Source organism: Pleuronectes platessa, chromosome 7 (assembly GCF_947347685.1).
Source record: "Pleuronectes platessa chromosome 7, fPlePla1.1, whole genome shotgun sequence".
Taxonomy (NCBI): Eukaryota; Metazoa; Chordata; class Actinopteri; order Pleuronectiformes; family Pleuronectidae; genus Pleuronectes; species Pleuronectes platessa.
This window is the reverse complement of record NC_070632.1, coordinates 16,513,702-16,524,453: the sequence shown is the minus strand read 5'-3', so window position 1 is coordinate 16,524,453 and position 10,752 is coordinate 16,513,702. Positions and strand designations below refer to the sequence as shown.

The 10,752-nt window shown below is 40.0% G+C and overlaps 2 protein-coding genes across 3 annotated transcripts; one reads left to right on the top strand and one right to left on the bottom strand.

Moving 5' to 3' along the window:
* Window positions 1-627: 627 nt before the first annotated feature.
* Window positions 628-5,545, top strand: parp16 (poly (ADP-ribose) polymerase family, member 16). 2 transcript variants are annotated; one of them, XM_053426144.1, is made up of 8 exons: window positions 628-692; window positions 1,938-2,091; window positions 2,234-2,430; window positions 3,385-3,522; window positions 3,612-3,818; window positions 3,944-4,115; window positions 4,205-4,349; window positions 5,096-5,545. In XM_053426144.1, exons 3-8 carry the CDS (start codon window positions 2,242-2,244, stop codon window positions 5,229-5,231), a joined length of 987 nt encoding a protein of 328 aa, XP_053282119.1. In that variant the 5' UTR covers window positions 628-692; window positions 1,938-2,091; window positions 2,234-2,241; the 3' UTR covers window positions 5,232-5,545. The 2 variants fall into 2 exon arrangements, with proteins under 2 accessions (XP_053282119.1, XP_053282120.1); XM_053426145.1 differs by lacking the exon at window positions 1,938-2,091 and having other exon boundaries at window positions 629-692.
* A 2,779-nt stretch (window positions 5,546-8,324) lies between these two features.
* On the bottom strand, window positions 8,325-10,429 carry si:ch73-330k17.3 (IGFBP domain-containing protein). Its single transcript, XM_053426146.1, has 4 exons — window positions 10,102-10,429; window positions 8,966-9,053; window positions 8,688-8,883; window positions 8,325-8,577 (listed from the first exon to the last, which is right to left on the bottom strand). Exons 1-4 carry the CDS (start codon window positions 10,427-10,429, stop codon window positions 8,506-8,508), a joined length of 684 nt encoding a protein of 227 aa, XP_053282121.1. The 3' UTR covers window positions 8,325-8,505.
* Window positions 10,430-10,752: the final 323 nt, after the last annotated feature.

Genomic DNA, 10,752 nt, shown 5'->3' with positions numbered 1-10,752 from the left:
CCCTGCACAGTAGATAGATCTAGACAGGCATGTATGAGGGGGCAGCCACAAATCTTGAGGGGGCATTGTGCCTAACCCTAACCCTAACCCTATTTAGTTTGAGGGGGCACAACATTTATTTGAGGGGGTCAGGCCCCCTCTTGCCCCTGCCTAGACCCGGCCCTGGTCCTCACTCTCTGGGAGCTGGGCTCCCTCTGGCTCCCACGTAATTCGAGCACTTGATAAAAGTATAGTGGACTATTTAAACTCAAGACCAAACTACATGCTCCGAAGTTCTCCTTGAGTTGACTCATACTGTTTTGATTAAAGTAGATCATCACAACCATTATATAGGGAGGAATGATCAAAGAACTGTAGTGTTAGTTCCGGCTGGGTGTTCCTGATGGATGCTGCTTTTACGTCTCCTCGAAAATTGGAATTCTTCGAATTACTCCAGAGCCCATAATGTAACGAGCATGAGAAAACCTACAACAATTGTTTATAATTATTTTGACTACGTTTCTTAGTTTTAATGTCTACTCTTATATTAATGCGTTGACTCGTCTCCAACGTGTTTCCACTAGCGAATGTAGTTGATGTATCTCTGTTCCCGATGCTTCCAATTTCCGACTATTCTAGATCACCTGAACACAGCATCGCCTGAAGCTAAGGTTAGCATTTCCTGTAGTGTTATGAGTGGACCAGGACGGAAGGTAAGAGCTAATAATCTTTTTTAACTTTTGTTTTTCTTGTATGAAACATTTCTAGGGTGTGTTTATGAAACACGTAGGGTCGCATGGTGGTCTGACAAATCTGTATTTGTCGTCAGTAACGTCTCTCGGCGACAGATATTTCAGCTGTGCACTTGTTGTAGCTCAGCTAACGTTAGCCAGCGTCGACCCAGCTAATCACAAGTAGTAAAAAGCGATGTTGCTAATGCTAGCTAACGTTAAACCTTTAGTGGACTCCTGACTTAGCACATGCAGCTACTCAAATACTGCACTGAAGTACAACTGTTACCTACTTGTACCTGAGTGTTGTCCTTTCATGCTACTTCCTACCTGTACTGCACTGTATGTCAGGAAAATACTGTACTGCACTGACAGCTCTTGTTACTTCACAAATATACTGGACATGTACTCTATCAAACTTTGTGATAGATTAAATCATCAAACGATAGTCTATAAATCGAGCTGAACAATTAGTGAATAGTTGATGGACAGAAAATCCAGAAGTTATTTATTTTTTCATGCAAATATTCCAAAGAACTCTAGATGAATCCAGCTTTTCATATATGAAAATGTGCTTTTCCCTCTTAAACTACTTTTATTTATTTGTTCAACCTGTAGCTGCCGAAACGTTAGGGTGACCCTCTGGGCAAGTGTGAAGACTTTCACTATTTTCAGATTAAAACAATAATCTATCAGCTAATGGAGAAAGTAATTTGCAGAGGTATCCAGGATTTAATTTTCAGTCATTTCAGGCTTACATTATCTAGGTAAAATGGTCTCCACATTAACCACCTACAAAATTTATTTACTTTAATACCTAAACAATAATTCTGTTGGATGTCTGAGAATCAGGTTCACGAGAAGAAAATGATTCAATGCCAAAGTGTGTGCTACCCTTATGTCATTATTTACAGTCTTTGGTGTTACCATTAGAACATGTCTTATGTTTTAAAGTAAGAGAATAAGAGGACTGAGAAGACTAGAAAAGAAGACAAGATGCCGAAAGGTCAAATATTTAATGACTCTAGCTTCTCAAGTATTCTATGCTTTTTTGATAATATACTAAATATTTGAAAATGCCACTCTGGTCTGTGGAAATTATGTTGGGGTATTTCTTGTTACTGAGAGTTTAATACATTAATTGATAATATAACCATCAGATTGAGTATTGAAATGCTTGCACGTATTGAAAAAGAAGGGAGGAAATCATAGACAAACTTCTGGCAGTTTCACAGTGTTACAACAGGACGATCTGACTGTGGAAAAGAGCGCTCAACTCTACCTGCAACAGATGGTGTGGCCTCCACAGAGCCTTGATCTCACTGTCATGGAGTCAGTCTGAGATTACATGAAAAGGACAAGAAACAGAAGAAACTCTTGAGTAACTTTGCACGACGCTTATTGATACATAAAACCATTTCATTTTGGTCCGATAAATCTTTGCACAGTACTGTATGTGGAACTGTTAACTTAGTGTTTCAGCTGTTCTCACTAGTGTGTTATCTTATCTCCTCTGTCTGCAGAGCTGGGAATGCAGCCTCCGCTCCCAACCGAAGCCGTCAGAGAGCTGGTGTGCTCCTGTCTGCACAGAGACCCGGTTGCAGCAGACCTCCGCTGCAGCCTGTTTGTTGCTGCTGCACAGAACTACAAGCGGGACTCTTTGCTCAGACCCTTCCCCCCCAGATACCTAAGTGATGACAATAAGGACTTTGAGGAGCTGGTAGGAAACTTGTATAGCTTCTGAACAATCTATATTTCTGCTTAACTTTTTACACATGTTACCCATGTACACTTGGTGGCAGTAATGTGCTGTTAAAGGTTGCAGTGTGTCAGTAAATAAAGGTGAACAACAAGACACAAACAGTGTTAAGAATATTTAAAACAAGTTGTTCAGAAAATGTTTCAAATATATAAATAACACAAATGGTGGTTAATAGGGATTGGCAAAAAAACACAAAAACCCATTTAGGACACTCCTTTATAAACAATATGTGAACATACAACAAACACCGGTGCTTCAAGTAATAAATAAAAAGGAAAGACTATTAATATTATAAAACACTGGCATGTAGGAACATTTTCAGATTTCATTTATCAGGTATAGCTCAATGACTGTAAGACAACTTACATGCAGTGCTCTAACACACACATACACACTAACACACACACACCCACACACACTATATACTTGAGTACAAAACTGTTTATTTACAGTGAAAATTATTCTACACACTATTAAAGTGGCAGTTAGAATTCATAAAGATTGAGATCTTTTCAGTTTCCTCAGAAGATGGGTGTTATATGTAGTCATTCTTAATAAAGTGGACACAGTCTACAGTATATTTTATATGTATTTAGTATAACATTCAAAATTCAGGGTTATTATGAGCATTACAAATGTTTGATCCAAAAATGGTAAATAAAATGTATTGAAAATATTCGGTTTTTCAGTGTGCATATGTTACTATGTATTCATGACACATCAGCATTTTAGTTTCTGTGTCCTACTCAGGGTGATACATGAATCTGTGATGGTGACATGACTGCAGAGATGATGACTCAGTTTCAGAAAAACGGACAACACAGTTTTAATTTCACCGAAAGGGAAGACTTATGACTCGTTCTGCCACCTGCTGCCAAGCCATGTACCAAAACAGTTTTTTTTGTTCTGTAGCTGGGAGATGTGAAGTCTTTGCCTGGTGTCAGAGAGTTGGTGAGACTGCGACCTGGAGAGGCAGATCATCATCTGGCTCTCACACACTGGATTCTCTCTTCAAACAGCTTTGCTGTGAAGACACTGCAGAAGGATGAGGTACATCATTACACCTATAAATAAATAAATCATAGCGTCTGTAACTGGTTATTGTTTTAATGGCAGTCTGTTTCTCTGATCTCCACCAGTATGCCAAACTGTGCAGTTTGACAGAAAATGAGGGGGTGTCTGCGCCTGTGCCAGACTTCCTCTTTGAGGTGGATTACTGTGACCAGTTGAACGCCAGGTTCGAGAAGACGAGGGCAGGACGAGACGTCTTCTATGCATTCCACGGAAGCCGCCTGGAGAACTTTCACTCAATCATTCACAACGGGCTGCACTGTCACCTGAACAAGGTCAGTGCCTTCTTTAAATGTACAGGATGAAAGACTAGGTGGAAATCAAAGATGCCTGTTTTTTTCTGACTGATAACGTATAAACTTACATATGTTCAATCTGTTTTCTGTTTTTGGATGCACAGAACTCAGTGTTTGGAGAGGGGACCTACCTCACCAGTGACCTCAGCATGGCTGTCCTCTATAGTCCCCACAGCAGCAGCTGGAAAGACAGTCTCCTGGGGTCACTGCTCAGTTGCGTTGCCTTGTGTGAAGTCATTGATCATCCAGATGTTAAGTGCCAGGTCAAGAAAAAAGGTGTGAACCCCATGTGATGTGTAGTATTCAGAAACAGGAATCATACATGTTTTAACTAACTGCATATCAAAACCTCAAACTTGTTTCAGATTCTGAAACTATCGATCGTCAGCGCTCCAGAGCAAAGAACAGTGAAGGAGGCGACGTCCCACAGAAGTACTTTGTTGTCACCAACAATCAGCTTCTGCGAGTCAAGTACCTGCTGGTTTACTCTCAGAAGAGGCACCTGTCCAGGTAAAAGTCTCACAGGTCAAATATAGTTTATTGGCTACTGTTGGCAAAGGATGTTAAAACACAGAAGTATGGATAAGCTATTTATATATTTACTAAAGGACCATTTTCCTGCTAGTTCTTAAACATTTAAACATATCACATGGTTTGCTAACTCATTTTCCTCTCTATGTTGGCCATGTTCCATATGTAGCTGCCGGTCACAAGCACCATCTCTAGCAGTGGAGCCTCTTATGATGACTTTTTATATTTAAATCATCCTTAACACATTAATAACCAGGCTCACAAGGAACTCTTATTATCGAGTGATTATTTAATCAGCTGCTGTTTTTGAGTTTGTAAGTAGTTAGTCATTTCTTTGGGCTTGTGACAAAAATGTTAAAAACAGAAAATACGTGGAAGTTCTGTTTCAATGTTTCTAGTGCTTAATGACAAATCAACTAAACTAAAAGGAGAATATATGTATAACGTCTCAGAGGTCAACATATAAGTTACATTTTTTTTTATCTCATCTTACTTTTAAGGGTATTTAAAATGTGTGACCTGCAGAAAACTGCTCTGTAATATAGGACGACTAGTAAAGATTATCAATTAATGTGCAAATAACTTTAATTTGGAAAATAGTGAAAACGAGAAACTTTTTCCTTATTAAATATGATTAATTGTTCAAAAGAAATGTTTTTCTGGAAACAAATGAGTGCACTTTTCTCTGCAGTTGTGAAACCAGGCTGCTTTGTGTTTCTTTTCAGACATTCCCGCAGCTCCTCCTGGTTCACGCGACACCATTTTGCCATCATGATGAGTCTCTACCTTCTGCTGCTCATATTCATCGGTGCCTTTAACTCCAACACCTTTGTATCCTTTTGGAGCAGACTCTTCAGGTGATGAGACAATGGGACCCACGGTCTGGATGTTGCTTTATCCACTGTGCCTTTCTGATCCGAGACTGACCGAAGGCCCGAGCAAAGATGCACCTTTACATTGTTTGCCCTTCGAAACTGTTCTCTTCTTTATTTATATATAAGTAGCTCAGATTACTGTTATACAAAGATAACATATCTTTTCAAATAGCACCCATAGCTGCTACTGTGTATGGAGATCTGTTGAAAGTGTCAGAAGATCATTCTGCATTTTAAGAAGTTTATGCAACTTTCCTCTGTAATTTGTTTTGTTTAGTAAAGATTCAGTTTTATAAATAAGCTCTGTGTTGTGTGTGGTTTTCGTTTTCTGGGGTCGGTTTTTTAACCGGTGCACACGATGAACTTTCCTGTGACAGACAATTGACGCCTTTTTACATGTTTTTCACTGAGGAGCTCATTATCTTATTATAAAGTTCAACCTCAGTCTGACTTCCCGAAATAAAACATGTTTTGTCCATAACTCAACGATTTCATACGCTTGGCATGACAAAATGTTAGACTAATACTGCAAATGAAACAACGAAGACAGTTTATAGTCAAAAGGTCAACTCTACCTTTATCTGAAAATCATTATTTAACACCTCAGGATCAGGAGAGATGGTGATCATATTCCACGTTCAGATTCTGACCTGGTGACACTAATATTGGTGCTCATCATAAACTCGAGGGATTGTACAGATCCTCTTTGCTGCTAGTCAAAGACATCTAAAGCATCCACATTTTACAATATGCAACGTCTTTGCAGCAGCAGCCATATTTGAAGAGTTGTCTACTGTCACTACTACGACCTTGTCTAAAATAATTAATATATATTTATACACATAGATAATTGTATGTCTTCTATGTAAAATATAAGAGTCAGGACAGACAGATATATATATATATTGTATTATATTTACTGATGTTTTGAGGGTATGAGGGAGGTTACTCAGTTCTCTGCAGCTTCTTCCCCTTACATCAGAATCTCCATGAAGGCCACTCTTTCATAGCAGTCTCCTGTACTTTTCGTTTGTTCCAGGCTTCTGTGTCGCTCACTCTTTAACTGGCTGGCTGCCGCAGACAGGGCACGTTTATGACCCTCTGGCACGCTGACAGTCCTTTGTTATCCAGTGTTGTTATCAGTTAAAATGAAGTGAGGCGGATATATATGGGTCTGATAACGGAGGCGGCCTGCTTTGGTGATATATCCCATCGTTCTAATAGACACCTGATATGAGGATGTGTACACACACAGAAGAATGAACAAATAGACGCGTATTTGGTAGTTAGACTGTAGCAGCACTGTTAAAGGACATGTCATCAGCTGAAATCGTGGAGAGCTGGAATGAAACATTCACAAAAACAGGAAGATTTATCATTAAATAGAAATGTCCCAGTAAATAAAACATTAGTGCATATTTCACAGGTTTGAAAACAACTTGTAAACCTTGTGTTTAACTACTATCCCCCTCCTCTGACTTGTTCTCCTGTTCATTCAGACACAAGTCGGACTAGGAGCTGCACAGTCCTCCTCTCCGCCCTGATGGAATGCTTATTATTCAGAGAGTACGTCACTGATGCACCTGACTCACGGGGGAAGAAGATCAAAGAAAGCGCAGGCCTTTGTTTTGGTATAAAAAGCGACAGTATCTTGCGAAACCCCGAAGATAAACCCCCTCTCGTCCTCAGAAACGTCTCACATTTGAAGGACACAGAACAAACTGCCCATTGTTGGTCCACGCTTTATTCCCCTTTCTGTACACACACTTCATTATTGCTACCTCATAAACCATCTGTTATTCAATAACCATCAACTATCAGGGGGGCCGCGATGGCAGAGGGGACTTGAGACACTTCACTCCTGCTGCAGCGAACCAGAAAACCTGAAGAGACACAGCGGTGCACTGATACCACAAGTTCATTCATTCACTGTATTGTTGCTGTAGATCCTGCTTTATTCCACTTCATCTCTCTGCCTTGAGGTTTGAAAATCTCTGCACTGTTTCTTCTTGTTCCAGATTGGTTCATCCATTCATGGTTCAACAATCACTGTGAGGGAGCCATGCTTGGGACTAAGGCCAGACGCTGCTTTGAGCTGAATGCTCAACAACTGAGTCTGATGTCATTAGCTTCATTATCAGATTGAATCCTAATGGGGTCAAGAGGAACTGAACTAAAATGACAAGCCATTACCCAAGTTGTTTAGTTTGTTTATTTCAGTCTGTGGTGGACAGGCGGAACAACTCTTTCAAACCTCTTCTCTTCTTCTTGCCTCCATTCAGTGGCGGCCGGTTACATTTAGTTTTGTTATTAAGTTTCTTTAATAACGTGTAAAGCTCAGCCAGTCTGATCACCAGTTATATTGACAGGGAGCTTTGAACTCCCTATGCTCCCTAAGCCGCAGTCTAAGATCGTCTAACCAACACTTGCTGGTAGTTCTAGACTCAAGGCTGGTAGCTGAAGCCCTGGAACTCTTTGCCTGAGGAAATTACACTTGCCAGCTCTTCATCTGATTTTAAATCAATGCTTAAAACTTGTATTTTATAAGAAAACCTTGTAATACCTGATTTGTAACCGTTTTTGCGGATATTTTCTCTAATATTGTTTTATTTTGTTCTGTGTTGTTTTACTTTACCCTTTGTAACCTTGTTTATATGATTTCTATCAAAATAAATAATTATATTCTTCCATTTCTAAAGCCACGCAGCAATCGATATGACACTAAATGAATGTCATTATTTGCTATTACTTGACAACTGCTTATCATGGGCCATTGTGAGATTGAGTAATGAAGTATTGACTGTAATGAACTGGCTTCATTTCATTCATTCTGACTGTTTTCTTAATTTATCCTCAAAGTAACTAATAACGTTATTGGAATGATCATTATCAATATCCCAAAAAAATTCAAAGACGTTGCTTATTGCTACGATATTGATCACTTCCAACATACCAAGTAACTATGTAAAGAAACTAAAGTCTCAAATCATAAAACTCGCCACACAAGCTCAAATAAAACAATGTACATAAACTCATCTGTTCTCTTCACCATCGTCTCCACCAAATAAGTATGATCGAGTACAGTATGACATTGAATTTTATTTCTTATTATTTAAGATACACATTTCATTTCACAGGATTACACTCAGGTTTACATAAAATGAGATATACAAAGTTCACAGATAGCTGCCTTTTTTTCATCGTGCTACATAAGCTAGTGAAGATCTTCTGTTTGAAGATCTTCTGTGGATTTCTTCTTCTCACGCATGGGGTTCACTTGGTGTGTTCACACAGGCCGGGACAAAACACACAAAATGCCCCTCAGGATTATTCTACAGGGAGAAACAGAGCCGGATCAGTGGATGAGCGGTTTCAAGGCTGTAGAAATACCAGTTCTTTATTTGATGATGATGTGGCTCGCTCCTGCTTCTCTCCCACCTACCTGCAGGTCGCTGTGGAACAAGGGACCGTGAGCTGCCTTCAGGTGATTGTGCACACACTTCCCAAAGCGGTGCAGACAGGTGGAATCCGAGGGGCCGCAGGTCTGAGGACACGATGGGGGCTTCAGCAGCAGACAGCTTGAACAGGAGGTGTGTTGGCAAGAGCTCTGGCACGAGCTTTTCTCCAGAGAAACGGATCTACAGAGCAGCAGAGTCAGATTTCTGTTAACCTTGAGAAAAAAAAAGATGTAGGGCTTGTTGAGTTCAGTCCTTCAGTCACCTGGCAGAGCAGATGTCAGACGGGTGGGCCTGACAGAATTCCTTGGTGCACTCTGGGTGACACGTCTCTGGATCCAATGGTTCAATCACTATGCACAAAAAGACACAATACAATTGAGTTGTGCACTTCATGAGAATCTGTATTTACATCTTTTCCTGAGCAACAACAAAGTGTGAAAACCTTGAATCATCTGAATCGGATACTGTATCAATAACGGTGACAACTCTTCACCGAGAAGAGATAAGACGCGTAATGACGGCTTAACTGTGAGCAGGAACCTTTGATTCAAAGGAAGCCTTGACCACACTATCAGTGCTCACAGCTCATAAACAAGGTTTACTGCACTGGCAGTGTTCCCACTACACAGACTTCAGTGGACAAATATAAACCAGTATATTTACTGTACTAGGTTTAAATAGAGTTTGAATATTTCCTTTTTCCGCCACTTTATACTTTAACCCCTTTACGGTCTTTTCACTCTACCAGATTTATTTTACAGCTTTACCAGCAATGCTCCAGCTCACATCTTAGAATCTGGGTTTAAAAATGTGATGCTGTAGCCACTTAAATTAAAATTGTATACAAACTATTAAAATAAGCTTCCCCTCACTCAGCTTCATCAAATTACAACACATATTATCTTTTAATTAATCAGAAATAATTTAACAATATTATTAAAAAAACAAATAACAGACAATTCTGCGACATAATTCAGACTTTAATATTTATATGCACTTTTAGATACTTTTGAATTTTTTCATACACTACATTCACGAACGTATATTTTCACAATATTTTATATTTGTACATATTGTATTTTTTACTTTTACATTTTGCATACTTTTGAATTTTTGCATTTTTGCATATTTGCATTTTGGAATTTTTACATCCTTTACATACTTTCATATTCTTTTACATTTTAACAGTTTTGCATTTAAAAGTTATTGAACATTTTGGTTATATATATATATTTTTGATGATGCTAAATTGAGCCAATGCTTAATCTCTTTTTAAAAACATGGTCTTTAATGCATTAAAAATGCTTCACTACAACAAATTAAAACTGTGACAATTCTTAATCCAAGGTTAATGACATGCTTGATAGTAATAGAGGTTTATACTGATAATTATCTCACCTGCTCGACAGATGCCTCTGCTCTCTTCCTCTGTCTGGTCAGCTGCTGCGTCCTGGTAAACACACACCAGTCCCTCATCACACTTGCCCAGGTAGTCCCACGTCCCCCCACAGGTCTCACCCTCTGTCCTGGCACACACAGGGCAGCAGCCGCACACACCCGTCGTGACACCACCTTTACACTGGAGCCTCAGCGCCCGCCGGCTGGAGCAGTGTATCCTCTCACAGGGCGGGCAGTGAAGGGCCTGAAGTTGCTGATTGGCCCCAGAGGCCGTCTCCTCTGATCCCATCGCTCCCAGCAGGGCACCCAGCAAGAAGAGCATCCACATCCTCAGCAGACCTGAAGTTATCCTGAGGTGGCAGCACCCGTCTGCTACTTTTATAAACGTCAGCACCCAGAGAAGCATCGTAGTTTACGAGCCACCAACCTCCACCCCCGACCAGCAGCCAATGGATGAGGGCAGGGGGGTTTCACTGGGTGGATTTAGTCTAAATACACAGTTAATTATCCCCAAGTCTTATCTTCACACTATCAAGACTGTGATTTGTTTTGAAATAAGTGTGATGAAGACTGGACCCCTTTGTGTGTGGAGTCACATGACCTCTGGAGGGGCCACTTCAGTGCACACTGATATTCAGGCAATGACCTATT